General features: G+C 44.2%; 2 protein-coding genes across 6 annotated transcripts in view; both read right to left on the bottom strand.

The window, feature by feature from the left end:
- The window catches only part of SCAMP4 (secretory carrier membrane protein 4), a 16,109-nt gene extending 151 nt beyond the window's left edge, over nucleotides 1-15,958 (bottom strand). The window contains exons 1-7 of the mRNA XM_089535534.1: nucleotides 15,828-15,958; nucleotides 11,168-11,220; nucleotides 9,414-9,542; nucleotides 8,587-8,743; nucleotides 6,272-6,373; nucleotides 5,080-5,197; nucleotides 1-3,742 (exon numbers count right to left, since the gene is read on the bottom strand). The exon at nucleotides 1-3,742 is cut by the window's left edge and continues 151 nt beyond it. Coding sequence (XP_089391660.1) covers nucleotides 3,566-3,742; nucleotides 5,080-5,197; nucleotides 6,272-6,373; nucleotides 8,587-8,743; nucleotides 9,414-9,542; nucleotides 11,168-11,174 — 690 coding nt within the window. The 5' untranslated portion in view covers nucleotides 11,175-11,220; nucleotides 15,828-15,958 and the 3' untranslated portion in view covers nucleotides 1-3,565. The remainder of the gene's footprint in view (nucleotides 3,743-5,079; nucleotides 5,198-6,271; nucleotides 6,374-8,586; nucleotides 8,744-9,413; nucleotides 9,543-11,167; nucleotides 11,221-15,827) is intronic.
- A 703-nt stretch (nucleotides 15,959-16,661) lies between these two features.
- LOC149308311 (nuclear receptor ROR-beta-like) overlaps nucleotides 16,662-27,338 on the bottom strand; it is a 53,773-nt gene continuing 43,096 nt past the window's right edge. For all 5 annotated transcript variants that reach the window (XM_089535518.1, XM_089535519.1, XM_089535520.1 and 2 more), the window contains 9 exons: nucleotides 26,528-26,613; nucleotides 25,754-25,895; nucleotides 24,731-25,144; nucleotides 24,005-24,126; nucleotides 23,440-23,572; nucleotides 22,811-22,918; nucleotides 22,377-22,487; nucleotides 22,116-22,228; nucleotides 16,662-21,267 (listed from right to left, as the gene is read on the bottom strand). In XM_089535518.1, coding sequence (XP_089391644.1) covers nucleotides 21,106-21,267; nucleotides 22,116-22,228; nucleotides 22,377-22,487; nucleotides 22,811-22,918; nucleotides 23,440-23,572; nucleotides 24,005-24,126; nucleotides 24,731-25,144; nucleotides 25,754-25,895; nucleotides 26,528-26,613 — 1,391 coding nt within the window. In that variant the 3' untranslated portion in view covers nucleotides 16,662-21,105. The remainder of the gene's footprint in view (nucleotides 21,268-22,115; nucleotides 22,229-22,376; nucleotides 22,488-22,810; nucleotides 22,919-23,439; nucleotides 23,573-24,004; nucleotides 24,127-24,730; nucleotides 25,145-25,753; nucleotides 25,896-26,527; nucleotides 26,614-27,338) is intronic.

Genomic DNA, 27,338 nt, shown 5'->3' with positions numbered 1-27,338 from the left:
AAATGCAGAACAAGATCACACTGCAATGAGAAAGAGAGAAAGAGAGAGAGAGGAAATCCACAACATGATGCAGAATAAAAGGTTGGCCCAGAGCAGTAGTAGTGTTAGCAGTAATGTTAGTTACTACTAGTTCCCTGGGGAAACCTTAGTGTGTAAACATTGCGTCAGTATACATATATTACATTAAGACAAATGGTGGAAGAGTACCGTACGCTGGATGAAGGCTTCCAGGCGTTACACAGAGGGATGGCTGGGTTGCTGTGGTTGTCATTTTTTCCTAAGATCTCCTAAAAAAGACTTGTGGCAAAAGACTTAAGGAGTTTTTGGACAACGCAACCATGGCACAGAAATAAGGAATCCCTTCCTAAACTTCTACCAAGCCCTTTCACTTATTATATTCACCGATTCCAATAATTTGGTTTTATGGAGGCTCAGACCAACCTTATGCCTTGCTTCTCTCTTGGGGGCTGCTGCTGAATTATCCAAAAATGATCCCTGTCCCCTTCTATCTATGCCCCAAATCGAACCAGAAAGTGCTCTTTTAGTGTTTGTTAGGAAACCTCAGGAGTTGGGTTGACACAAGGAGTTTGGCAACGGGCGAAACTGAGAACCCTCCCTTCCCTCGGCTCCTTCCTAAAATGAAATAAAACCTGTTAAGTGTCCCCCTTCTTGGTCGCCAAAACGTCCGAGGTGAACAAAAATTGGTAAGAAACAAGGGATGGCAGAGGCTTCCTGCAGCGTGTGTGTTTTATGTATCTTGGCGCTAAAAATTGGCTTCTGCGTCAAGGAAACAGTGGATCCGCTATCAGTTTTATCTTGGGTTTTAAAGGAGTTGCACCCAAAAGGCTGGGACTGTATTACAAACAGGGTTTCGGCACCGTAAACAGGTCCTTCCAACTCTGGGAGGAAACAAACAACGGATTTGCTGCCCCTAGACAATTTGGCCACAAATGGGGAAGGGGGAACCCTAAGAAAACTGGTGGAAAGGGGTCTTTCTCGTCCCTCTGTCCACCACTGAAACATTTCCCCAACAAACCAGAGTTTCCACCTATAGACCAGAGAACGCCCCGGCTGCCTAGTTGCTGACCAGCTCGCCAAAAAAGAGTAAGTGAAATTCCAACCCTACGTTGTTGGAAAGCAGTTCGAGGGATATTTGGACACCTCAAAATCTGCCTATAACTTAGTTTTTAAAGAAATAGTGGGAAGTGGGGGGGCTCCTCAATTTATGGCAAAAAGGCAATGGTGCCAAAGCAAATGAGGGATGCAATGGTACCGAATCTCACCAGGTGGTTTCAAGACGGTTCTCTAGGTGTAAGAGTGAACATTACAAAAACATTTCTGTCTAGGTCTTGTTGAGAGAGATCTCAGGAAGCTGGTAAACGGACTGGATTTATGACGTAGGAGAGAGGGAGAAAGAAAAGTCCCAATCCTATGAATCTTTTCTGAAAAGGACATTTAAAGAAGGTTACAACTTGTAGGATGTTAAAAGAGCTTTTTTCCTTCCTTTCTGGCTCATCTGTTAATGCAGTAAATGAAGTTCCCGAGAAAAAAAGAAAGAGAGGTGCCGAATTGCACTTTCTATTTACAAGATGTTGGTCTCTAAACAGGTAATAGGAGAAACCCCTTCATTGTAAACAAAAATATGGGAAAGGAATGTGTTTGTGTGTGTTTGTGTGTAGCAACCCACAGGGACTAAGTACAGTGGGGAGAGATTGACAATCCATTAAGGCACAGATCATTATGACTGTTCATTCCATACATATATTCTTTTACCCACCCTTTTCGTCACATTATTGGTTTTCCTCCCAAATCAAACTCTGGGAACCTCCAAAAACAGACAGAAAGAGAGAATGTTTCCTGCAAGTAATACATTCCCCAAAAGACGATGGGATTTTTGCTCCCCAAGGGAGCATGAATCAGAATAAGGGGGAAAAGCAAATGGCGTTATAGGACACTGTTGTATGGAGGGCGGGGGGCTGTCCGAAAGACCCCACAATTGAACAGTAAACTGTGGTTAAAAACGCCAACCGCTCACTCCAACTTCACCAGGAAATAAACTTTGGGCCTTACGAACGCAGTGAAGAACTTCCAGATCAGGAAACCTCGAGGCGCGGGCCATATTTCTGGTAAGGTTTCTTTTTCTGCTACAAGCCAAATGGAAAGAAGAAGTAAACTCACACTTGGGGCAGGTGGGAAAGAAAGGGAGATTAAAACTGGCATTGGGAAAATGAAAGTCTCACCTGTCCCCTCCCCACTGCTTTGGAAGCGTCACCCCACAAGTGTGGGGAATGGAGATCACAATTACCATGATGTTTGAGCAGAGAGATTTGGAGAGATGGTTCCAGTTTAGCACTGCTTAAGTCGAGGGAGGGAACCCTCCCACCCCGAGTATCCTTATTTGTAGTAAACTTCAATCCCTCTTATCATGTGTCCCCAGAGAAAGCGACACACAAGAGGAGATGGTAGGACCAAATCCAACTTCACAGTGTTGGGATTTTACACAATCCCACTGAGATGAAGTGACATCAAAAGTCCAGTACCAGAAAGGGAAAAAAAACTCCCTTAAAAATACACAAAAGAAAAGGTCTTTGGGTACGTTTTAAAGACAGATAGGCACAGACCTAGCGGAGGCTTTCTAAAACAGCTAGGCTAGACTGTGGGAACTTCCAACATTTCGCTTTTCCTAGCAGGTCAGAGGAAAAACCCAAAATATGCGCTTGAAACAAAGAACTACTTCCTCTACAGACCCACACTTTCAGGAAAAAGCTCCCATTTTGGTTTTGGGATGGTGCAATATATTGGAAAGTTTCTCCTTGCAACACATTATTGGGACCCAGAAAGTGACCCATCTCCGAGATCAGGCTAAGCTTGAACCCGTTAACCTGACACACTAACTTCAAGGCACTTTGTTATGGGGGAACAAAGTGATTTCTCCCGTAACAAAGGGTAAACCCTGGGCTTCAACCGCAGTCTAAAGTCATGGGGCTCAGGAACGGCACGTGTTGGTCACTTTCTGCCTCTACTTGCAACAATCTGAAGCTCCTATGATGTTCCAGAACGAGCACATATGAACAAAAGTAGTAGGTGAATGTAAAGGGTTATCCCCCAAAAACCCTACAGACACATATGGCAGTGAAGTGCTGTTCTAGACAAACCTACTAGATCAACCAAATAAGGTACGAAAACTCTCCCTTCTTGTGCATCTAGTGGCAAAAGGGAGAAGAAGTGGGGCAGAGGCCCCGACAAATAAAGGGGAAGACACCCCCCACAATCCCTCCACACAGAAGAAGGAAACTATTGGCAACCGCAATGTCCCCTGCTGTCTCGATGGACAAGACTAGAGGATTTCACATCATCTGTGATCATCAAGAGGGGAGAACAGATTTAAACGAAATAAAACAAGGATTGGCAACAAGGGAGAAGGCACACGGGAAAATGTACACCAATCTTCTTGCATGCCCATCCCAAAATGAACCAGTAAGGAACGAGAAATGAGACATCCCCCTCCCCACCTCCCAAAACAACCCAAAAGAACCCATCTGGGCAGTCAGTCCGAGGAGGGAGATCAAGGCCACCGGTTTCCGCCTGGGTAGTTGGGGACGGTGGGGTACTCGGGGAGGCTGTTTCCGGAGAAGTTATTGAACTGAGCCTCCCGGGTCGGAGGGTTCTTCCACAAGCCGCTCTGCCACTCAGTCTGAGCTTTCTGGAAGCTTCCGCCTCCACCACGGTAAAGCCGGTGAACCTGGCAAGAGGGACAGAAGAAGGGAATATGGTGAATGGTGTTTCTGCCTCCCCACAACTCTCTCTCACTCACTCTTGTTTGATGTCTGCTCTATTCTTCCACCTTAAGAATGAATACCTTCCTCTGCCATTCCTATCTCTTCTTGACCCTTCCCAATAAGAATTTGGATTGTACCTCGAGTCCAGGTTTTCTGAAAAACCGTACACTGTCTATGTGAGTCTGTGTATGTCATGAGATCTTCAGGGGAGGCCCTTCTCTCTGTTCCAGCACCTTCACAGCAATATCTAGGGCAGCAGTTCTCAATCTATGGGTCGCAATCACTTTTGGGGTCAAATGACCCTTTGACAGGAGTTGTCTAAGACCATCGGAAAACACATATTTGCGATGGTGTTAGGAACCGAGACACCGCAATTTTATAGTTGGGGATCTCCACAACATGAGGAACTGTATTAAAGTGTTGAGGCATTAGGAAGATTGAGAGCCACTGATCTAGGGGGAACAAGGGACACAGGGCCTTCTCAGTCGCAGCCCCCAGGCTCCAAAACTCCATTCCTAGGGAGGCTAAGCTCCATGGTGTCCTTCTAAAGGCAGGTGAAGACTGTTTTATGTCAGTAGAACTTGGAGGACTGATTGCTTGTGGAGAAAGCTGTGCTGTATTGTCTCTATCTGTTGTTTTTCTTTTTCATGGTCATGCTTTTAACCACTTTTAATTCTACTGATAGTTACATGATTTATTCATTCAAACTATACCCTGCCTTTTTCTTAATTTATATTTATGTGGGGGGGAAGGCATCTATGTGTGTGCGCACACTGGTTGGTACTGGGTGGACACTGCCAACTGCTGTGAGTGATAAAATATTAGCGTGAAAGGCTATAATGCCAGAAACATGAAGATGCAGTAAAGAAGAGCATAGTTCCAATTTGTTGTTGTTTTGGGCTTTCAAATCATTTCAGACTTATGGGAACTCTAAGGCGAACCTGTCCTGGGGTTTCCTTTGTTCAGGGGAGGTTTGCCATTGTGTTTGCGAGGCTGAGAGAGTGTGACGTGCCCAAGGTTACCCAGTGGGTTTCATGGCCAAGCTGGGAATCAAACCCTGGTCTCCAGAGTCGCAGCCCAACACTCAAACCATTACGCCACATGGGTGCTACAGACCTGATCACATAGCACCTTTGAAAATAAAATGATTTTAGGAGAACAGCCTGGAGTGATAAATTCCCATGACTGAGAAAGGCACCCAGAGCTGGTGCCCCATACAGCATTCCTCACTGATCAAAGGATGCAACGAAGCCCCCAACATCTACCCACTTCCCAAGCCCCAGAGAGAAGCACTCCTTACTCGGAGGAGACAAACGAACATCGCCAGAGCTGACATGGTGAACATGATGGCGGGGAACAGCATGATCACGGCAGCCCCAACGTTGGTGCTGAAGAATGTCACGGCGGCCAGCCACCCACTGAGAAAAGGAAAGAGAATAAAGAGGGAGATTAAGAGTTGGAATAGGTGGCCCTTGAGGTCCCTTCCAAGTTTGTGATTCTGCAACCCCATACTTTTTTGTTTTGTTTATACAGGCACATCTCACTTAACAAAGCTTTCAATAGTAAACCTCATTTGTACAAAGACATATGCTCCCATAACCCTTTTCTTCCTCATCCTCTCTTTACCTGAACAGTGTTTTTAACAGCACGAGCCTTGAGCAGATGGGGAAGTAGGGCTGAAAAAAGATAAACTTCTGGTGTTGGGTTACAGCGCTGTGCAAATAATACAATATAAAGTTTGAACTGCCTTCAAATCCCTTACAGAGCATATCTGAACAGCAAAACAGAGATAAGGGAGGAAAGCAGACAAGCCTACTTCACCAGTTACCCCCAGTATGCTTTTAAAAAAAACCCAAAGATGTATCTGTTGGCCACCAAAATGGAAATCAAAAGAAATGTAGAGACTGGTGGAAGGATGTATTTTGGGAGAAGCCTTCAAGAGGTCTCTAGAAGGGTCAAAATGTTTTTGTTGACTTACACAAGGCTTACTTTCATTTTGCATGTGCATATTGTTAAATCTTTGCATTAAAAGTTTGCTGAAACATGTTGAAGTGAACTTTCTTTGTGGTGGAGGAACCTATCCCTAAGAGCACTGGGCTACGAACAGGGTTCGAGTCCCTGCTCAGCCGTGGAAACGTACTAGATGATGTTGGGCAAGTCCCACTCTCTCAGAATCAGATGAAGGCAAAGGCAAAGCCCCTCAGAACAAATCTTGCCAAGAAAAATCTGCAATAGGTTTGCTTTAGGTTCCCATAAACTGGAACTGACTTGAAAGCACACAACAACATTAATGTATCCCTATTCTGTCCATGTTGCTTCTGCCGCTGGAATCTAATTTTCAGTTAAGAAGGTCATGCCCAGGAACACATTAACTTTGTTAACTGAGGTATGCCTGTACCCTTAATTTTTATTTGTTGTAAGCATTTCCATTCAAATATTTTTTTAAAAATCCTAGGATGGTTTAGAGGGCGTGAAGAGCCTCTTCCACTTACCATGCTCCCCAGCCGCTGATGCCAATCGCTTGGATGACAGCCAGAACAAACTGAGCAGAGAAGACGAAGAAAAAGACCATGAAGTTAAAAGAGCTGTCTGACCTGCGGAGGGAAAAAGGAGAGGAAAAGACATTCAGTTATGTTCAGAAATGGATGAGAAGCAGGCAATTGAAGGAAACAGTACAGAACAGTAGAATTGTGCGCAGTATCTTCCCTCTGAGGCTGAGAGAAAGTGACTTTCCTGCTGGCTTACCGAGGACAAGTCACCTTCTCTCAGCTTCAGAGGAAGGCAATAGCGGCTAACCTCCTCCAAAGAAATCCAGCCAAAGAGACTCTAGGAGAATATCTCCTAAGAGTCGACTAGCAGGCACATAAAGAAGTTTGGCATGTGAGGCCTGATTTGCAGCTTGAGGCCTGTATTAGCTAGGGCTCTGGGAAACCAGGGTTCGAATCCTCACTCAGCCATGGAAACGCACAGGGTAGACTTGGGTTGGTCACCCTCTCTCAGCCTCAGAGGAAGGCAGTGGTGGCAAAGGAAAGGTTGGAGGGAGTCCTCTATCCTTTAACTTGAGGCGTATAAGAACAACAAGCCTATTACTAGATAATACTGTACCATGATAATAGGTCTCAATAGTTGATGTTAAAATACAGAAAGGTAACAACTGTTTGTTAGTTGTAAGCTAAGATCACAGTTAGTGGATTACATTAGTTAAGGTAGACTTTATTTAAATTGTTTAGCTTTATACAATAAGAGGAAATGTGGAAGGTTCAGTTAACTGCGGCAGAAGAAAGTTGGAAGTCTTTTATTGTGTATATTATTAGTGTGTTTATTATGTACTTGTTAATATGTGTTCATTAATGTTTGCATATACATAAGTAGTAATTGGATGTTTGTTTCACAATAAAGTTTCATAAAACCAACAACAACAACAAGCCTGTGTTTATTTTCTCCACACTCTTCACCTTTCTCCACTTTTTCTTTCTTACCTCCCTTCCCTTCTCTGTAAGCATATATAAAAATCCAACCCCCACATACATACATAACTGGTAAAAACAGTCCTTCTATGTCTGCAGCCAGGCCAGTGTGAGCCACAAGTCTGCCCAGACACATGCTCGACGCAATCCTTCCCCAGAGGATGCAAACCTTCCCTTCTTAATTGTCGTCATCGCAAACACACACCACACACATAGAGCTAAAGGGATGAGCTGGCAGCTTATCCGGCTCTGGGAGGTGGATTAGCAGGGAAAATAGCTCCTCAAAGCCACGTCCCTGAACAGCTTTGGGGACCAATTGAAAATAAGAAGGGGGAGCGGAAAAATCAACTGGGATACACAAAGGAGGAGGAGGAGATGGAGTTTGAGAGAGGAATAGAGGAGAGTCCCCAACATTTTTTGCAGGACAAGGTATATTTTCTGAATGGGACAAGAAACGGGATCCTGAACCCTAGCTGACAGAGTTTGCTGGGGAGATGAAGTTGGTGTCCTGGGCATAGGCTTCCTAACTTGTCTCCTTCTCCACCTAAATATGAGGGAGAACTTTTTTACTGCAAATGCTATTCAACAGTGGAATGGACTACTTCAGAAGGTGGTCTTTGGGGGTCCTTAAACAGAGGTTGCACAAGCATCTCTTAAGGGTGCTTTAGTTGTGTCTTCATGCATGGCAGGGGACTGGACTATATGGCCCTTGGGGCCCCTTCCAGTTCTATGATTTTCTAAGACTGGTGGGCCATAAGTGCCTTCAAATCAATGATTGAGGCTCATGTGAATTGTTCATTGTAAGACAAGGGTGAGTATGTGCATGAGAAGTTGGGGCAAATCTTTGTCTCGAGATACCCCTTTCCCCAGTGGGTTGCAATGAAAGTGACGCAATGTGACTTCCAACAATAATTGTCTACACATTTCTGGCTAATTTCAACTGTTTTTCATGGGTGTTGGTGCCTTGGGTGAGTGGGGGTACTGAAAATAGCTGTGTGTGCAAGTAGTTTCAGCATGTGAAGTCGAAGGCTTTCATGGCCGGCATCCATAGTTTTTTGTGGGTTTTTTGGATTGTGTGAAGCCTATGTGAAGATTCCAGCCACAGATGCTGGTGAAACATCAAGAATATACCCTTCTAGAACATGGCCACATAGCCCCCCCCCAAAAAAAAAAAACCTCACAAAAATTATAGTTTCAGCAGGTTTGGTACTCATTTCCAATGCAGGGGGGAGGCAGACGTAATTTGGCCCAGAGTTTGAAAGCCATGTTGACCCAGGGCCTGCGACAGGTGAAATTTTGGAGAAAGGGGAGACGCAGGGTGCGCACAGAGTGTCATTTACCGAAATGCTTTGTAGACCGGCCGGAACCAGCAGACATAACTGCAGGGGCTGAAGAGGATGATCCAGAGGATGGCCAAGCCGAAGTTGACACCAGAACCGCCGCCAATCCACCAGGCCAGGCAAGCGATGAGGTTCACTCCTAAAGTGATGCAGTAAACTGTGGACAAGAGAGAGCATCATCACAATACGTACGTGTGTGTATATATATATATATATATATATATATATATATATATATGCATGTGAATATATCTTTTATACATAATATGCTACTGCCAAAACATTAGATATCCATCTGTCTCTTTCTTCATTTACACCCCATCTTTTCCCTATACTGGAACTCAAGCTGGCTTACAAAAGAGAAAATGTTTCAATTGAGACACATACACTAAAAAACTACAGAGAGCTAAGATTAAAACAGCGTGAAACAAACAACACATTTTAAACACTTCAAGATATTGTTTTCAAACAAAGAATATAAGCAGTACAGCACCGTTAAAAGGCCCTTGCCTTGTAAAATAATAAGTGTCCCCACTATAGATGTCTGTGAAGGTGGAGGGACTGAGAGAAAACCATCCCCTGAAGGTTTTACAGAATAAGGAGGCTCATATGGGATTTACAGATTTGGAAGGGAACCCCAGCGGCCATCAAGTTCAACCCTCTGCTCAGTGCTTGATCTCCAACTAAAGTTCCCTTAGAAGGGAGCTGTCCAGGCTCTTTTTGGAAGACATCTAGAGAAGACAACCCCAGCGGCTCTCAGGCCAATTGACTCTATTGCCCAACCCCTCTTACCATCACAAGAAGTTCCTTTTCTACTTTGAACTTACACATCCACAAGTGATAGATCCGTTTGACCAGATTCTGGTGATCGATGGGGATCTCATCGGCAAAGTTCTGGTAGAAACATGGTTTTAATGGGATGAACTTTGGAAGCGGTGGGAAATTGTTCACTTTCTCTGTGGAGAGAGAACCAGAAGGATAATAGTGGAATGGAGGATAATGGTGGAAACTATGTGTGTGTGTGTGTATACACATATATAGTCATATAGTACAACACACTCATCCCTCCACATTCACTGGGGTTAGGGGCACAGGACCCCCGTGAATGTGGAAAAACATCATATGACAAAAACACTATGTTTTTACCTGAGAACACACCTCTCTAGGAATCTCTAGGTCCTCCAGTGTAACTCTGTGGTCAACATCTGCCAGATGTTGACCATAGAATTGCACTGGAGGAGCTACAAATGCTTAGTGTAGTGTTCTCCCTAGGAATCTCTAGGTCCTTCAGTGTGACTTTTGGCGAAAGTTGACCACAGAGTTGTTCTGGAGGAACCTAGAGAGAACATATTAATAAAATCCGTTAAAAATCAAGGCCGCAAAAATCAAAGCCGCCAATGTGGAGGCACGAGTGTAACTAGCAATTGGTCCAATCAAAACAGTTATTTAAAATAATTGAAAACATACCCAAATCGTGGTTTTTAAAAAATTAAACGCACCCATTCAACACCTGGCAGCCCCACAGTTAAAACTTGAGACCTGTTTGAATAAAAAGACAGCAGAGCAGAGGCCAAGCAAGCCTTCCTCGGGAAGCCACCGAGAAGGCCCTGTCTTCCATGCCTTTACCAGGCAATGTATGTTTTAGTGTAAGGTTTTAGTGTCATTAACCAAAGCTTAAGGGGAGAAGCATCTGACTCTTTTAAGTGTTTGGAAACATTTATTTTGGAGGGTGGGGAAGCAGAATACCAGAAGATGGTATAATAGCAAAGGAAGGTGTAGCTATCTGGAGAAACCCGAATGCAACCTCAGGAAGACTGGATTCCACCTCAGGACCTGAGGTTCCCTATCCTGGCTTTGGAACAATAGGTTACCAAAACGGATAGAGGTGAACTGTAAGAATAAAATAGTCTAAAGAAAATGCTGAGTGAACACAAAAGGGACAGGAAACTGAGAAGAAGACCGTCATCCACACAGGAAACACAGAGCTGCCTAGGGTTTGTTTTTGACAGTTCTCGTGAGTGACGCACAAAGAAATTGAGAAAGAGGCGTATTTATCCTGACCAGATAATGGGGAATTTGTGACCACAAGCCCCCCATGTATATAAGAGGCAGAACTCAATGGAGGGAGCCGACAGCAGAACTGGGGAAAGCTGGGTTTTTTCAGACTGCGACTCCCAGAATCCCAGATCTCCCCGACTCAGCTGTCTGAAAAAAACAACTTTTCCTAATCCTAGTCAGAGGATCCAACTCTGTCTGAAGAAGATGTCAAAAAGGCACCTGATGCAAACCTTAGGCCTGTTACAGACTGCCAAAATAAAGCTGCTTCGGGTCTCTTTGGAGGTATGCTGTTTAAATGATGCATGGGTCCTAAGAGTCTGGAGGTTGCACCAAAGCCACGCTCCAGCCCTAAGGACTAGAGTGCAGCTTTGGTGCATCTTCCGGATTCTTAGGATGCATGCATCATTTAAACAACATACCTCCAAAGAGACCCGAAGCAGCTTTATTTTGGCAGTCTGTAACAGGCCTTAATTTGGCACTTTGGACAGCAGAGAATTAAGCTACTTAAGTTTTTCCTCCTCACCTGCCATTCCTTCTTCAAGTTTCTGCAGAGTTTAAAGTCACACAGAGTTGTACCTGAAAGAGAGACGACACAAAGAAGCAGAGCTCCTTCATTACAAAGCAAGGAATCATGAGAATATATAAAAAGGAATACACACACACACAGTATGCTAAAATAAAAGACCTTTTATTCGATATCCGTAGGAGAAAGTGGACAAGCTGTACATAAGTGTTTCTGAACGTTTATAAACTGCTTATATCTGGAGATTTCAAAGCAATGGGCAAGAAACAAACACAAGCTTTCTGAGCATGAGAGGGGAAATGGGAAAGCAGATAAGCTTGTCTTACCAGCTATTACCATTCAATCTATAAATCATAAGAAAAACGGAAGCTGGTGTAAGAGGGGGAAATCATTCCTGGGTGCGTTGTAGGAGACACTTTCAAGAGAAATGTCAAAATATTTCCGTTTACTCATGCCAGACCTCGTTGTTGCATTTCGCGAGTGCGTCTGCTATTACTTTTGAATGAAAAGCTTGCTGGGACGTGTTGAATTGCGCTTGTGTTTTTGCGGTGTAAGAACTGATCCCCATCCTTTCTTATTTTCCGCCTCTGGCATCAAATTTACTAATGATCAAGGAAGCATCTGCATTGTTAATGGAGATGTACCTGCACACTTGGACCTCCATATCCACGGATTCCTTGTCCATGGATTCTACCAACCACGGCTTGAAAATATTCAATATATATATTTTCCAATAAGAAAACCTTAATGTTGCCATTTTATATTAGGGACACCATTTCACTCCACCATTGTATATAATGGGACTTGAGCATCCAAAGTATCCATAGGGGATCCTGGAACAAACCCCAGCAGATACTCAAGACCCCTGTATAGGTTTCTTCTGAAGAGAAGCGTGCATGGTAACAATTCGAACACAGGACTATCAGTGACTGACCTCGGCTTCATAACACATCTCCCCTTCCCAGAAGCTGCACAATTTGCAAAGTTTATTATGCCTGATCCGCCCCGAAGCAGCTTCGGCAGTCCTTCCAGCGACTAGACAGAACCTCTCTTGTGCAAAGAGGCAAGAAAACCACTCTCTCCTCCCCCAAATATTGAGGTTAACACAAAGAGGCAAGTGTTTGCTCTGGCTTCGGCTACGTTTGCCAAAAAAGCAGGAGCAGGCAAATTTGAGACGACTGAGAGGGTTCGCTCTTGAAACGACAACAAAATCCAAGCCAAATGTTGTCTCCACGGTTTTGTAAACGAAATGAGGGATTTTGTGCATACTAAGACGTTCAATCACGATTTTTGATGTGGGTGGTTGTGCCATTTTAAATTTTGCTAGCCACTTTGAGTCCCTATACTGGGAGGGAAGATAGGATATAAATAAATAAAACAACAATAACAACAATTATAATATGGATATCTTTTTCTGTTCTGTAAGCCTCCTTCATGCGATGGTTGAAAAGCAGGCTGTCAAGCAGAATCCCAAAATACTCCAAACCCCCAAATTTGGGTGGCTGCAAAGAGTGGATCCTTTGCTTTCCGACGGTTCAAGGGACAGAAACTTAAGTTTCGTGCAACAAAATTATTTTTAAAATATTGCATAAAATTACAATATGTGTATATGCTGTATACACTGGCTATGTGTATATAAAGTGTATTTGTTGTTATTGTGTGCCTCCAATTTACAGTGACCCTAAGGCAACCATGGCTCAATGCTATGGGATTTGTAGTTCGGTGAGCTATTTAGCCTTCTCTGTCAGAGAGCCCTGGTGCCACAACGAACGGCAAATCAATGCTCCATAGCATGAAGCCGTGGCAGTTTAAGTGGCGTCAAACTGGGTTATTTCTGCAGTGCGGATGCAGCCCAAATGATGTTCCATCCATCTGTTGTCTACTTCTCTCTTTATATCTCTTTCCAACAGCCTTTTTTCCTTCTCCCTTTCTCTTTCTCTTTCTCCTTCCTTTCTCTGTGGTCTGAGCATGATCCCTGCACATGATCTCTGTGGTCTGAACATATGATCTAAACAAGATATAAGATAATTATGTCGCTTCAAATACAAGTAAATTAGAAAAATCAGAGAGAGAGAGGGATATGTTTTTCTTCCAAGGATGAGCTCAAACCATCTTTAAAAAAAACAGTTCCCTGGAAGAAAAATACTGGAGAAATTCAAATTATATGTTACTCACAGCAGCAAACTGGACCCAGAGGATGGCTGCAAGCAATCTGAGAACAACAGGAAACAGGGGCCTGGTCAAACCAGAGGACTATCTAGCCCAGCATCCTGTTTCCTGCTTCCCTGAATCCCTGCCGGCTCAGATTTTCTCTTGCATCATCTCAGCTTCGGTTTTTTCCCTTTCCAGCATGAAAAGGACTTTGTCTTCCTGGCTCTCGCACCACCGCCTCCAGTGCAAGCCTCAAGAGCGTGTGGCTTGTGACATTGTGGGGCTGCAGCTTCCATCAGCTCTCACTAGCCCCAAGGTTGGCCAGTGCTGATGGGAGTTGCAGTGCAGCAACATCTGGATCAGCCTCAGAGGATGGCAATGGCAAAGCCTCCTCTGAATGAATCTGGCCAAGAAAACCCCATGATAGGATCGCCATAAGTTAGAAAATGACTTGAAGGCACGCAGCGTATCTCATTATGTATATATAAATGCTCCAAAATCCCAAATTCTGGTCCCTGGTTATCACAAATGTTATCACTATCACTAGAGTCCTATTGCTTTATAGTTAGGAAAAGTGGGTCATTGTTATCACAAGTGTTACCACTATCGCAAGTGTCCTGTCGCTTCGTAATCAGGAAAAGGAGTTATTGTTATCACAAATGTCTTATCGCTCTGCAGTTAGGGAAATGGTTAGTGTTATCACAACTGTTACCGCTGTCGCAAGTGTCCAATCGCTTTGCAATCAGGGGTAAATGGTTATTGCTACCCCTACCACAAGTGTCCCATCACAAGCGTCCTAAGACAAGAATCCTATCACAAAGATGTCCTATCGCAAGCGCCCTATCGCTCTGCAGTTAGGAAAAGTGGTTATTGTTATCACATGTATTATGGCTACTGCAAGTGCCCTGTCACAAGTCAGCGTCTGATCACAAGGATATCCTGTCACAAGGGTGCTACTGCTTTGCAACTGGGAAACCTGGGTTAACGCTATCACTCTTGTCCCCATGGCCACTAGTGTCCTATCACTTTGTAATCAGGAAAGGTGGGTCGGTTATCACAAGTGTTAACAATCAAAGCATCCCCGACAGGTGCCCATCCAGCCTCTGTTTAAAGACCTCCAAAGAAGGAGACTCCACTACTCTCCAAGGGAGCGTCTTCCACCATCGAACAGCCCTTACTGTCAAGACGTTCCTCCGAATGTTGAGCTGGAATCTCTTTTCCTGCAGCTTGCATCCATTGCTCCATTGTGTCTTGTTCTCTGGAGCAGCAGAAAACAAGCTTGCTCCCTCCTCAATATGGCATCCCTTCAAGTATTGAAACAGGGCTATCATGTCACCTCTTAACCTTCTCTTCTCCAACCTAAACATCCCCAGCTCCCTCAGTCCTTCCTCATAGGGCTTCATGGTTTCCAGACCCTTCACCATTTTAGTCGCTCTCCTTTGGACACATGGCTCCAGTTTCTCAATGTCCTTTTTGAATTGCGGTGCCCAGAACTGGACACAATATTCCAGGTGGGGCCTGACTAGAGAAGAATGGAGTGGCACTATGGCTTCTCTTGATCTAGACACTAGACTTCTATTGATGCAGCCTAAAATCACTAACGTAAGTGTCCTAACACAAGACTCCTATTACAAGTGCCCTATGGCTCTGCAGTTAGGAAAAGGGGTTATGGTTCTGGCACGTATTACCACTACCACAAGTGTCCCATCATAATGATATCCTGTCACAAGTCCCCCATCGCTTTGCAATTAGGAACAGTGCTTACTGTTAACATGTGTATTACCGCTACCACAAGTGTCTTATCACAAGTAAGTATCCTATCACAAGGGTGCCCTGTCACAAATGTCCTGTCACTTTGCAATTAGGAAAAGCGGTTGTTGTTGCTGTTGTTGTCAGAAGTGTTAACGCTGTCACAAGTATCCTATCGCTTTGCAACTAGGGGGGAATGGTTATTGTTATCACTAACACAAGTGTCCCGTCACAAGTGCCCTATGGCTCTGCAATGAGGAAAAGGGGTTATTGTTGTAGTATCGCTGTCGCAAGTGTCCTATCACAATTATATCCTATCACAGGTGTGCTATCGCTTTGCAATTAGGGGGAAACGGCTATTGCTATCACAAGTGTCACCACTGTCACAAGTGTCTCGTCACTTTGCAATCAGGAAAAGTGAGTTAACGTTGTCACATGTATTATGGCTGCCACAAGCGTCCTCTCTCTCTGCACCTGGGTTTAGGTTATCACTCCTATCACCATCATCCCTTGCACCCTATCGCTTTGTAGCCAGGAAAAGTGTGTCACTGCGTATCACAAGTGCCTCATAGCACCACTGTGTATTATCACTAAAGCCCCTCGTGCAAGCCCCGCCCCTCCTTGCGCTGGTTCCGCCCCTCCTGGTGCAAGCCCCGCCCCCTTCTCCCTCTGAAGCCCTCCAAGCCCCGCCCTTCCCCGAGTTAGAAGCCCCGAAGGAGACGAGGCTTCTCCCCGCCAAGAGAAGCGCCCTCTGCTTTACCTCAGCCGCCGCCTCCGCTCCCAACATCTGCCTCTTCCACCGCCGCCGGCCTTTGCTCTTTTGAGGCCGCCCTCAGGCTGGCACCGCGGAGCGCCGCTGGGAGTCGTAGTCCTTCAGCCACTCTTTTCTCTCGGGCCCTATGGGACGCTGAACTACCATTCCCAGCGTGCTCCGCGGCTTTAGCGCCGCCTTTCGGTCACGTGACAGAAGAGCGCGCGTGATTGGATAACGGAGCGGGTTCGACGTAGAGCTTGGCCCTTTTTTCGAATAGAGTGCCACGGAGGAGCCTACTTGCGGGTTTAGTTTAACGTAGAGCTTGGGCTTTTTTTCGTATAGAGTGCCACGTAGGAGCCTACTTTCGGGTTCAGTTTGGGCCTGCCTCTTTCAGGGAGGGAGGGGGCATCCACACTGGAGAGACAAATGCAGTTTGATACCGCTTTAAGTGCCATATCTATGGAACCTATAGGGTTGGTAGTTGTAACAGGCCCCTTGAGCCATCTGTGGTGCCTCACCAAACTATAAATCCCAGGATTCCATAGCCATTTGAGGCTGCATCCACACTGGAGAAATAATCCAGTTTGAGACCGCTTTAACTCTTTGTCTGACTCTTTCCTATGGAATTCTGGGAGTTGGAGTTTGTTGTGGGGCCCAGAGCGGAGCTCTGCTCCGCTCTGGGCCCCACAACAAACTCCAGCTCCCAGAATTCCATAGCCTTGAGCCAGAAAGAGTTAAAGCGGTCTCAAACTGGATTATTTCTCCAGTGTGTTTCGGCGCAAAAAGAGGCGAAACGATTTAAAAAGACACCAAAACTCAATTTTTTATTTTATTTGCCCTGAAAAAAACACTTTTTAACCATTATTTCCGACTCGTTAAGGGTCTTCTTGTGCAATATACAGATTATCTCTCTATAGGGTACATCCGATTCCAACGTTTCTTTTGTCTCGCTTTGCCTTTTGCTTTTATTAAATACATTATTATATTACTTTGAAATTTGTACGGAAAAACAAACCCAAACGAAACCAACCCGCAAAGTCCGTCCCGTTTAAATAAAACCTTTCCCACCCACCGTTTCACTTTTTGTTCCACGTTTTTTAAAACCAAACCTGTCCTTTTTAACCTCTTTGTTCTCCTTCTTCTCCTCCTTCTTTTTATTCTTCTTCTTCGTTTAAAAAAATAGAAATTACAATTTTACACAAACAAGACATTCAATGCGAATAGAAGCGGTCCATTAATTTCTAACGCTAAAATGCATTTCCTTTCGGGGGGGGGGAAACAAAACACCTGTCCGTAACCCTAAACAAGTGTGCGTTTTGTGTTGCGGGTGTGTTTGTGTGTGTGTGTTGTGGGTGTGTTTCAGTGTTTCACAAACATTTCCGGTATCTTTCCTCTGTTTCGTTCAAAACACAAACTCGTTTTTGTTTGTTAAAAGAAAGAACGGAAGAAAGAAAGAAAAGCAGGCTGCGACTTTATGGGTTTTCTCATTTGCACCGACATTCACAAGAATAAATATATTAACCGACTTTGTTTTTGTCCTCTTTTTTGTACACAGTGCGAGGGTTCGAGAGGTGATAAATATCCATCTAAGCTTCCATTACTTATATATATATATTAAAAATATATATAGACATATATGTCTGGGTTCATACGGAGAGAGAGAAAGAATGAAAGTATATGTGTGTCGGTTGAGGGGGAAAAGATGAATCCGCGCTCCTTCCAGAGACTCCTAAAATCTCTCTGCTAGACTTAACATTATGGGGAAAAACATGTGTTCCTCCATATTCGTTCTGAGCCACGAGGGCGAGAAACCTATGAGGGTTTTCTTTTCTGAACACTGGAAAGCCAGGAAAAGGCAGCGTTGTGTGTCAGGTTGCAGACTGAATATTTGTGGGGTTCAGATTGAATGTTCACAAGGTGCCAAATGCAGACTGGATATTTGTGCGGTTCAGACTCAATGTTTGTAGGGTACAGACTGGAATATTAATAGAGTCCAGATTGAATATTCATAGGGTTCAGATTGCAGACTGGATAGTCATGTGGTTCAGATTGGAAGTTTGTGGGGTACAGACTGGATTATTAATAGGGTTCAGATTGAATATTTATAGGGTGCAAATTGCAGACTGGATATTTGTGGGGTTCAGACTAAATATCTGTAGGGTGCAGATTGCAGATTGGATATTTGAGAGGTTTGCATTGAATATTTGTAGAGTGCAAACTGAAATATTGCAGACTGAATATTCATGGGGTTAAAACTGAAATTTGACTATTCATTGGGTTAAGATTGAAAATTTGTAGGGTGCAGATTGCAGACTGACTATTCAATGGGTTAAGATTGAAAATTTGTAGGGAATATTTGAAGACTAGATATCCAAGGGGTTCAGTTTGAATATTTGTGGGGTACAGATTGCAGACTGACTATTCACTGGATTAAGACTGAATATTTGTAGGGTGCAGATTCGACATTCATGGGGTTTAGACTGAATATTTGTGGGGTGCAGATTGTATATTCGTGGAGTTCAGATTGAATATTTCATAGAACTGTAGAGTTGGAAGAGACCCCAAGGTCCATCCAGTCCAACCCAATTCAGACATGCAGGAATTCACTATCAAAGCATCCCCATTGACAGATGGCCATCCAGCCTCTGGAGTGCAGATTGCAGACTGAATAGTCAAGAGTTAAAATTGAATATTGTGGGGTGTAGATTGGATATTTGAATGTTCATGGGGTGCAATCCCTTCCCTACTCTTCGCTTTACTCCTCAGAATCACTCTCTTGTTTTTGGCGATGTTTGAAACCTCAAAAGGTGTTTCTCTTCTACAAACCTATACAATATACTGGCTTTGTTGTCAGCATATCTGTCTCCAGAAAATCCTAGCAGTTTGGCACAGACATCATGAATTATCTAGTGGAAAACACAACTAGAAAAGGGAAAGATTGGGGGGGGGAACCTCCTCTTCTTTTTCTCCCGCTGAGTTAACCGAGTGCAAACTACTTTGAATGCAGTTTGCAGCAATTAAAGTAAACTGAGAACGACGGGGAGGAGGAGAGGGAAAGCAGGACATTTTGGAAACAGATGAAAAAGTGGGACGGCAGAGGATTAATTGGGACAAATCTGGAGGATATGTAGGAGCATCCTTAGGAAATGTCAAGTATTCGGCATTCGTTTAATTTAAAAACAAACAAGCATATATCTTTAGAAAGGAAAAGTGCACAAGTACAGTTATTAGCAGTGTGTGGCCTTAGAGGAATTAACACGGGGAATTAACGCATCCAAGACATTTTTCAACCAAGTTATTTGGCGGATATTTACAAATTATTATTATTATTATTATTATTAAAATTTGGAGATGGTCAAATACGACTCATCGGTAGCGGTGCTGTTTTTGGAGTTAGGATTAAACCCGGATCCATTTGACTAGATCAGAGGAATAAAGTGCAATTTACAAGGAGAGGAGAATTCAATTGGTGGCACAGAGTGCATCTACACTTTAGAAATAATGCAGTTTGACACCATTTTAACTACCATGGCTCCCGCCTACAGAAATCTTGGGATTTGTAGTTTGGTGAGAGGCACCAGCACTCTTAGCAGAGATGGATAAAGACCATTTAAAACAACAAATCCCAGGATTCCACGCCACAGCAGTTCAAGTGGTTTCATACTGCAATAGCTGAGTAGTGTGAAAGCGGACCTGGTTCTTTTTTGTAGAAAATGTAGCTTTTTGTGTGTGAAAAATTGGTACAAAGGAATGTTTCATGAATAAAATATATCCTGAGGGGCAAAAATCACTCACAAATGAGTGAAACCTTTCGTAATTTCACCCAATGTGTGCAGCAAACGTTTGAAATGATTCATTCTTGCATATGGGAAGTGAAGAGTTTACATCCCTGGCAGCCAATAAAGTTTACTTGAAGTGTGTGTGTGTGTGTGTGTGTGTGTGTGTGTGTACATAGGTGCACATGTGTGTAAAAAAGAGAAAGACAGCAAAGACATCTGGCTATCTCCAAAGCTTGCACACTTTTGCAATGAAGAGATGTGGCTACCTCCAAAGTTTGCTTCACTTTTGCAGTGGAGAGATCCGACTATCTCCAAAGCTTGCACACTTTCGCGATGAAGTGATCTGGCTACCTCCAAAGCGTCTACACTTTTGTGATTAAAGAGATTTGTCTCCGTTTCTCTCCAAAGCTTGCACATTTTTTGCAATCAAAAGATCTGACCATCATCTCCAAAGCTCGCACACATTTTGTGCCCTTGGCCAAACATGGATTTGTAGCATGATCCATCTCTCTCTTCAAAGGGCAGTGGATGTCGCTCCAGCATTGCGCTGAGAAGGACTGGATTATTCTACCCACAACACAGAAAAAAATCTAGAACAACCTGCACCCCAGTCCAAATACTGACAGATCTCAGTAGCCATCGGCCCCATCCGGAATGGGGATGGTGGGAGATGGAGTCTAATCAGAGGATCGTTTTCCATCATCTCCTGGTCCCTAAATGGAGAGTAGTCTTTCTCCTTCTCAATTTAGCAGCATTATTTCTCAGACAGAAATGCATTACTGAGTCTAACCAGTTTCTTCTTCTTTCTCTTTCATTGGAGGGTCCAGCCCCCCAGCTTTAAATCTCCTGCTGCCTTCTACATTTGCAAAATAATAATAATATTATTAAATTCAAAATGGCATTGTTCCAGATACGCTCCTCTGCTCCGGCTTCCTCTCCTAAATGACTTGTCCCACATCATCTTCCCACCTTTGACTTGCACACACCCTGGTTGCACACTCACACATCCAGCGTTGTGTTGCTGAAATACACCAGAGTTAACAATTTGGAGATCTTCCTCTTTCCCCAAAGCATACAAACGTGTCGCATGAGGCAGGTAGAGGAGGGTTTAGTAAGGGTCTGTGGGACACACAAGGGTCAGACGTTGGTCCCATAGATTCGGCAAGTGGTACACAAGCATGGCGATGGGATGGACAAGTGGAGAGAAAGCAAGTGTGCCATCGGAACAGGCTCGCAACACTGCGACTTAGTGGCAGCATCCTCGCGACCGGAGGGCTTTTCACATTCACCGGTACGGCAAGAAGAGTCCAGGTTTTAAAATCTTTTAGGTCTTCCAAAGGTGCGTTTACATTCAGTGGCAGACAGGAAGGTCCCCTTGTTCCAAATAAAACCTCTTCTGGAAGCGACAGGGCCTTTTGGTCCCAATTGTTCAGCCTCCCCCCAACTCCTTGGCCCTATAAGCCTTGCCAAATTTGGTCCCTCTTTCTCTGAATTCGGGCCGTGCCTTAGCTTTCTCGGTGGTCGCTGTAGTGAAGCTCAGAGTTGAAGACCTCCTTGTAAAGGGGCGGGAAGTTCGTCGCCGTCTCCGGATGGACCAGGCGGAAAAATTCCAACTTGTCCAGGTGAAGGTTGCAAATGGTCTTCATCAGGGGAAGTTTGGAGACAATCTGGAGACGTGGGAGAAAGCCAGGTTAAAGAAAGGACAGGGGCGGTTGCGAATGAGGACACTGACTCCCCAAATATGAATTCTGCTCGAATCATGAAGTTTTCCTTTAGTCCTTAAAATTTCTTGCACATTTAGAAATACAATTTAGAAAAGAAAAGTGGGACACAGGTACCCAAGCCATACGTGGTCAAGATGGCAAATGTAATTAATGGTATTAATGAAGAAGAATAAACAGGTTGCAGTAGTTTGCTTTTGCCTGGGCCTGCTGGAAAGGGCAAGACACTGTCTGCTGATGAGTTAATGGAGTGCAAACTACTTTTGTACTTTGAACATTTGCAGCAACTGAAGGGAACTTAGGACAAAGGGGAAAAGTGGGAGGAGGAGAAAGGACAACTGGAGCATTTTAAAAGCAGCTGAAAAAGTGGGATGGCAGAGGGTTAACTGGGACTATCCCTGCCAAACTGGGACAATTGGAGAGTACGAACTCAGTTTGCAGTAACTAGTAAGATGGAGACAAAGGAAGAAAATGGGAGGAAGAGAGAGAAACCAGGACATTTTAAAAGCAGTTGAAAAAGTGAGATGAGAGAGGATTAATTGGGACTGTCCTTGTCTAGCCAGGATAGGAAGGTGAGATCCTGAATATGTGAATGCCTAAAGCATACCCTCCACCTCTCCCAATTTGGCAGAGATAATCCCAATTAATCCTCTATCATCCCACTTTTTCAGATCCATTTCATTCATCCACCTATGCCCAGGAGGATGCTTACTTTCTTTCCACATCAACCCCCTTTTTGGCTCTTCCGCAGTCAGCCACCAAGCCTGCTCTGTGGCCTATTATATATTGTTTACCTTGGAAAGTCTGTCTTCATTGGCATTTTTCTTCTGGATCTCATGCTGCAAAGCCAAGTAGATTTTATCCTGGAGTTTCTGCACCTTCTTCGGTTCGGAAAGCCAGGGGCGATCTGCAAAAGAACATCCCATGCTCAGTGTTGGTGTTGGAGCCTGGAAGGTGTTTGGGGACTACAGCTCCCAGAATCCACTAATTGACATGCTGGACAGGGGATTCTGGGCAGATGCCAGCCATCTTTTCTCTTGCAGCTTATCACAAACCTGGGGAGAGCAGGACTGCGGCTGTGAAAAGCGCCATCTCCTCATCTGAGAGCTGTAGCCGGCAAAGGTTCTTCCCCAGCTCAAAGATGGAATTGATGAGGTCGTCGCAGCCTAAAGGAAGAGGAAAAATGGAGACAGTGGAGGTCAACAATATGATACAGCAACTAAAACAGCCATTGCGATCCTACAGCTTGAATGATAAACTGTGGGTAACTGTGGTTAGTACTTAATGCATGATGCTTAAAGGAATCACCAAGGACCATTTCTAAGTCTTAGTTTTGGGCTGAAAAATCTCAGGCCTGGATTGATCCTAATGGTACAGCAACCCTATTTGGTAATTTGGTACAATTTCTACTTGCAAGAAATTAATAAGTTAATATCATATACGGTAAGATGTCATTGTCTATGCCTTTTGGACTGGTTGAATTTCTTACCCAGAGCCTTGAACATTTGCATCCCGCCGTACTTTCCTGCAAAAAGCATCATGTTGTTCAAAGGGTTGAAGGTGCGGATCATCCGGATGAGGAGAACTTCCAGGCAGCCTGATGCAGGCAAAAAGAGGAAGGAAAGTGTGTTAACAAAAGGTTTAAAAGATAAAATTACTTCAGGGATTCAAGACCATGAACCTTTGCAGATGTTTGGGCCGCAATGCCCAGCATTCCTTGCTACTGGCGATGCTGGTTATGGATGAGGGGGACTACAGTCCAGTAACACCTGGAAGGGCCCATGATGCCATGCGTGAGCAGTGTTTCAACGAAATGGTCTTCCTTCATTTGGCCATTCAGACTAGAACTGTCTAGAAACCAAACTGAACTCTTTTGTTTTCATCTTTTTCAGGAAATTTGTTACTAGCTAATTTTGCAGGAGGGTTTGTTTGAGAAGGAGTTGGATGTAGAGAGCTGGTGCATTTAGGTCTCACTACATCCCAACTACTCACACATTGTCTGCACCAAGCTTGGAGAAGTTCTGTTTTTTGGATGATACCTCCCAGAATCCCCAAATCTCTGGTTGGCCATGGAAACCCACTGGGAGAAGGATCATCCGTGTTTTTCTCTCTTCTCACCTGCTTTGAGGAGAATGATTTGGTCATTCTGACAGAGCTCCATAAAGCCGTCAATCCGTTTGGCAAACTCCACGACATACTGGATGGCATTGGAGATCTGGATAGCACATTCCTGCCACATGGCCTCACAGCTCTGTGGAGAAAAGGTGGAAAAGGCATCAACAACCTCATTTTCTGGGCAGAAAAGCAGCTTCCTTTTCTGCACAGAAAAAACCAAAATGCTCCTTTCTGTGCAAAACAACTACATGTGAATTTTGTACAGAATGAGTCCCAAATTACAAAGTATCTCATCAGTTCAGGATTCTTCCCAACAGTGCTTCCCAACATGCAAGAAATATGTTTTTCAATCTCTCACTGAATATTTTTAAATATTCTTTCTTTGTTATCCTACTTGCAGGTCTAGGCTTGTAGGGTGAAGAAATGAAGGCATCTTTCCTTCCCCATAGAACCAAGACTGACCACATCTTCATAATTTGCAGTGACGCCAGACCCAGATGGCTCTTTGGTCCCATCCAACAAGGGCTTTCTGGCAGTCTTGTGTTTCCAGCAGATGACAAAAACCCACCTTATTCTGCATGTTTCTAATTTCTTCCTGCGAGTAAAGTGTCCAGGCTAGCCTCTTCAGCTCTTCGCTGGTGTATTGTGAGGTCTCCAAGTGTGACTTGACCACATTCTGGGCTAGGCACTCTAGTGAATATAACATACAGACTCTTTTAGGATATTTTTCTTATCATAATCAGATCTAAAATTCTCTTTCCAGGCCTAATCTGCCATAAGACGATAACCATGTTACACGATAACCTTGGAAGGGTGATATGTCAGGACTTGAACCAGAAACTCAGGCAAAAGAGGATACCCAACTCTCACCCCTTACATAGCTGATACAGAGGCAAATGCTGACTTTATCTCTGACTGGTTGTGGTCTTCTATGTGTCTAGTCCCATAACTGATAATGTTTTGCCCTTGATCAGTTAGGTGGGGAAGCTTTTATCAGCCTGGGAGCTGAGTTCTAATTTGGAAAGGCCATGTTCCAGCAGAAGCCAGGACTAAAAGCACCTGGACATGGCCAAAACAAAACATCAGAAGAAGTGTGCAGGTAGATAGTCCCTGCACTGAAACCATTTTCATTCTCTGAACTCAGTTTGCAGCAATTAAACTGAGGACAAAGTGGAGGTGGGGAGAGAAAACCAGGACATTGCAAACGCGGCTGAAAATGCAGGACTGCAGAAGATTAATAGGGACTGTCCCCACCAAACTAAGATGGTTGGAGAGGATGCTGATGGGTACTCACCGATCTCCATCATGGAAACGTCCGAGGCCAAGGGGCCGTTTTCGAGGGGGCCATGGGGGAAGAGGGAGGGCTCCAGCATCAGTTCGTAGAGGGATTCCTGTTTGATGAGTTTGGCGTCGCTGAGGTCAAGGCTGGACTGGTCTGGGGAGGGCTGGGCCGAGGTCAGGAGGTCGAGGTTGTAGTATGTGCTGTTCCCGTCGGGGGTCAAGGGGAAGTCGAAGAGGAAACCGTCGGAGAGCATGGAGATGTCGTCCAGGTCGGAGAGGCCGCTGCTGACACTGGTGGTGTAGACCCGTGAGTGGGTCTCCGGGTCATCCTTGGCCCCACTGCCTTGCTCTTGGTTCTGTTGGTGCTTCTGCACCTCGGCGTAAAGGCTGTCCCGTTGCTTCTTCGACATCCGGCCAAACTTGACCGCTGCAAGAAGAACAAAACTCAGGGGATTCGCTTGTTGCTACCTTGGGCAAGTCACACACTCTCAGACTCAGAGGAAGGCAAGGGCAAACCCCCTCTGAAGAATCTTGCCAAGAAAACCCCATGTCAGGCCTTAGGGTCACCATAAGTTGGAAACCACTTGAAGGCACAAAACAACAACACATTATTATTATAGTGGTCCCTCGGTATTTAAAACTACATTTGAATATCTTACAAAGAAGACAATGTAGTTGTGAGTAAAACTACTTTTACAAATAAGACAAAAGGGTGCATCTACACTGTAGAAATAATGCAGTTTGAGACCAATTTTAAGGGCTGTAGCTCCATCCTATGGAATGCAAGGATTTGTAGCTTTGTAGTACCCTTTGGCAGAGAAGGCTAAAGACCTGATAAAACCGCAGATCTCAGGATTCCATAGGAAAAAGCATTATTTTTACCATAGAGATGCACTCTTAGTCGTCTTTGGAAGGTATTTAAAAGTAGTTTTATTCATGGCTACAATGTAGATACACCCTAAGTTTGATTTATTTGTTTAGATAGTTAGTTAAAAGTGTCTCAGGCAAAGGTCTTGCTAACTCCAAGGAAACTCACCGTCCCGGGACATGCCCAGCGCCAAACACTTTTGCAAGCGGCAATGCTGACACCGGTTCCGGTTGGTTCTGTCGATGAGGCAGTTCCTCTGCCTTGAGCAAGAGTAAGTAGCATTATTCTGTTGACTTCTGCGGAAGAAACCCTGCATGGAAGGGTAGTGGGGAACAAGATAGGGAGAAAACAAATGAGATCACCCACAAAATATTTTGCACTGCAAGAATGATTCCTCTAAAAATGCATCTGTGATCAGGAAAGCAACCATTTACCTGAATTTACCAGAACTTCCCCCTCCAAAAGGAACAACCCAGAATAAATAAAAAAAGGAGAATATTGACCACAATGGTGGTTGGGGGTGACATAATGTCTCTTCTAAAGCAATGATGTGGCTCACAAAAGGCCATGAAGGCAGGAAATAGGGACACAAGATAGATCTTTCTTGTTGTCTGGCCCTAGGATTAGGATTGCAGGTGCCATGGCTACATCTACACTGCAGAAATAATCCAGTTTGACACCACTTTAACTGCCTTAGCTCAGAATGAAATTCTGGGAACTGTAGCTTTGTGAGACATTTAGCCTTCTCTGTCAGAGAGTTCTGGTGCCACAACAAATTACATTTCCAGAACTCCATAGTACTGAGCTAGGACAGTTAGTGATGTCAAACTGGATTATTTCTGTGTCTTCGGACAGGACTGTACAAGCGATTGCAACTTTGCTCCAAGACTCATCTGCTCCCTTTACCCTTTTTCAAATGAGTTTCTCCTTCTCACAACTCACTTTGCATCCTTCACAGGTGATCACCCCGTAGTGGATCCCGGAAGATTTATCCCCACATATCTTGCAAGGAATCACCTCGATTTGTGCTGCAGAAAGCCGACGGGAGGGAAGGGGGAAGAAGAAAAGGAAGGAAGAGAAGAAAAGAGCATACTGTTAAACCTTTGCCTTTAGAACTTAAAAGCAATCATGAAAACGTTTGCAGTTTTGCAGAGATGCAAGAGAGTTAGAGGCCTTTCGAACTTAAAAGCAATGGCAAACCCCACTTTGAACAAACCCTGCCAAGAAAACCCTGTGATAAATTCACCATAAGTTGCAAATGAGTTGAAAGCACACAACAACATTTAAAATCAAGTTATTATAAGTTATAATATAATCAAGTTATTATATAATAGTTATAGGTAAAGGAGCCATGAGCCAGTGTGACTCACCCAGGGTCACCCACTGGGTTTCCATTTTCAAACAGAGAATCGATCCCTGGTCTCCAGAGTCATAGTCCATTAGGTTTGAATGTTGGACTATGACTCTGGAGACCAGGGTTCGATTCTCTGTTTGAAAATGGAAACCCAGTGGGTGATCCTGGGCGAGCCACACTCTCTCAGCCCCAGGAAACCCCATGATAGGTTCACCTTAGGGTTGCCATAAGTTAGAAACGAAGGTGCTCAACAAATAATGGATATTGCAGCTCCATCCAAGTCCAAGAGAGGGCACTCTGCTACTTTTAAAAATCAAGTTATCTTGCCTTAGTTTGACACAAGTATAAATAGAAAAATATATATTAGAAGATAATGATATGTTTTGTGGCTTTTTGTTA

This window comes from Sceloporus occidentalis, unplaced genomic scaffold (genome assembly GCF_023333645.1).
Source record: "Sceloporus occidentalis isolate IW3139 unplaced genomic scaffold, rSceOcc1.0.p SCAF_8, whole genome shotgun sequence".
NCBI lineage: Eukaryota > Metazoa > Chordata > Lepidosauria > Squamata > Phrynosomatidae > Sceloporus > Sceloporus occidentalis.
Note: the sequence above shows the minus strand (reverse complement) of the source record. Positions and strands in the feature narration are given on the sequence as shown.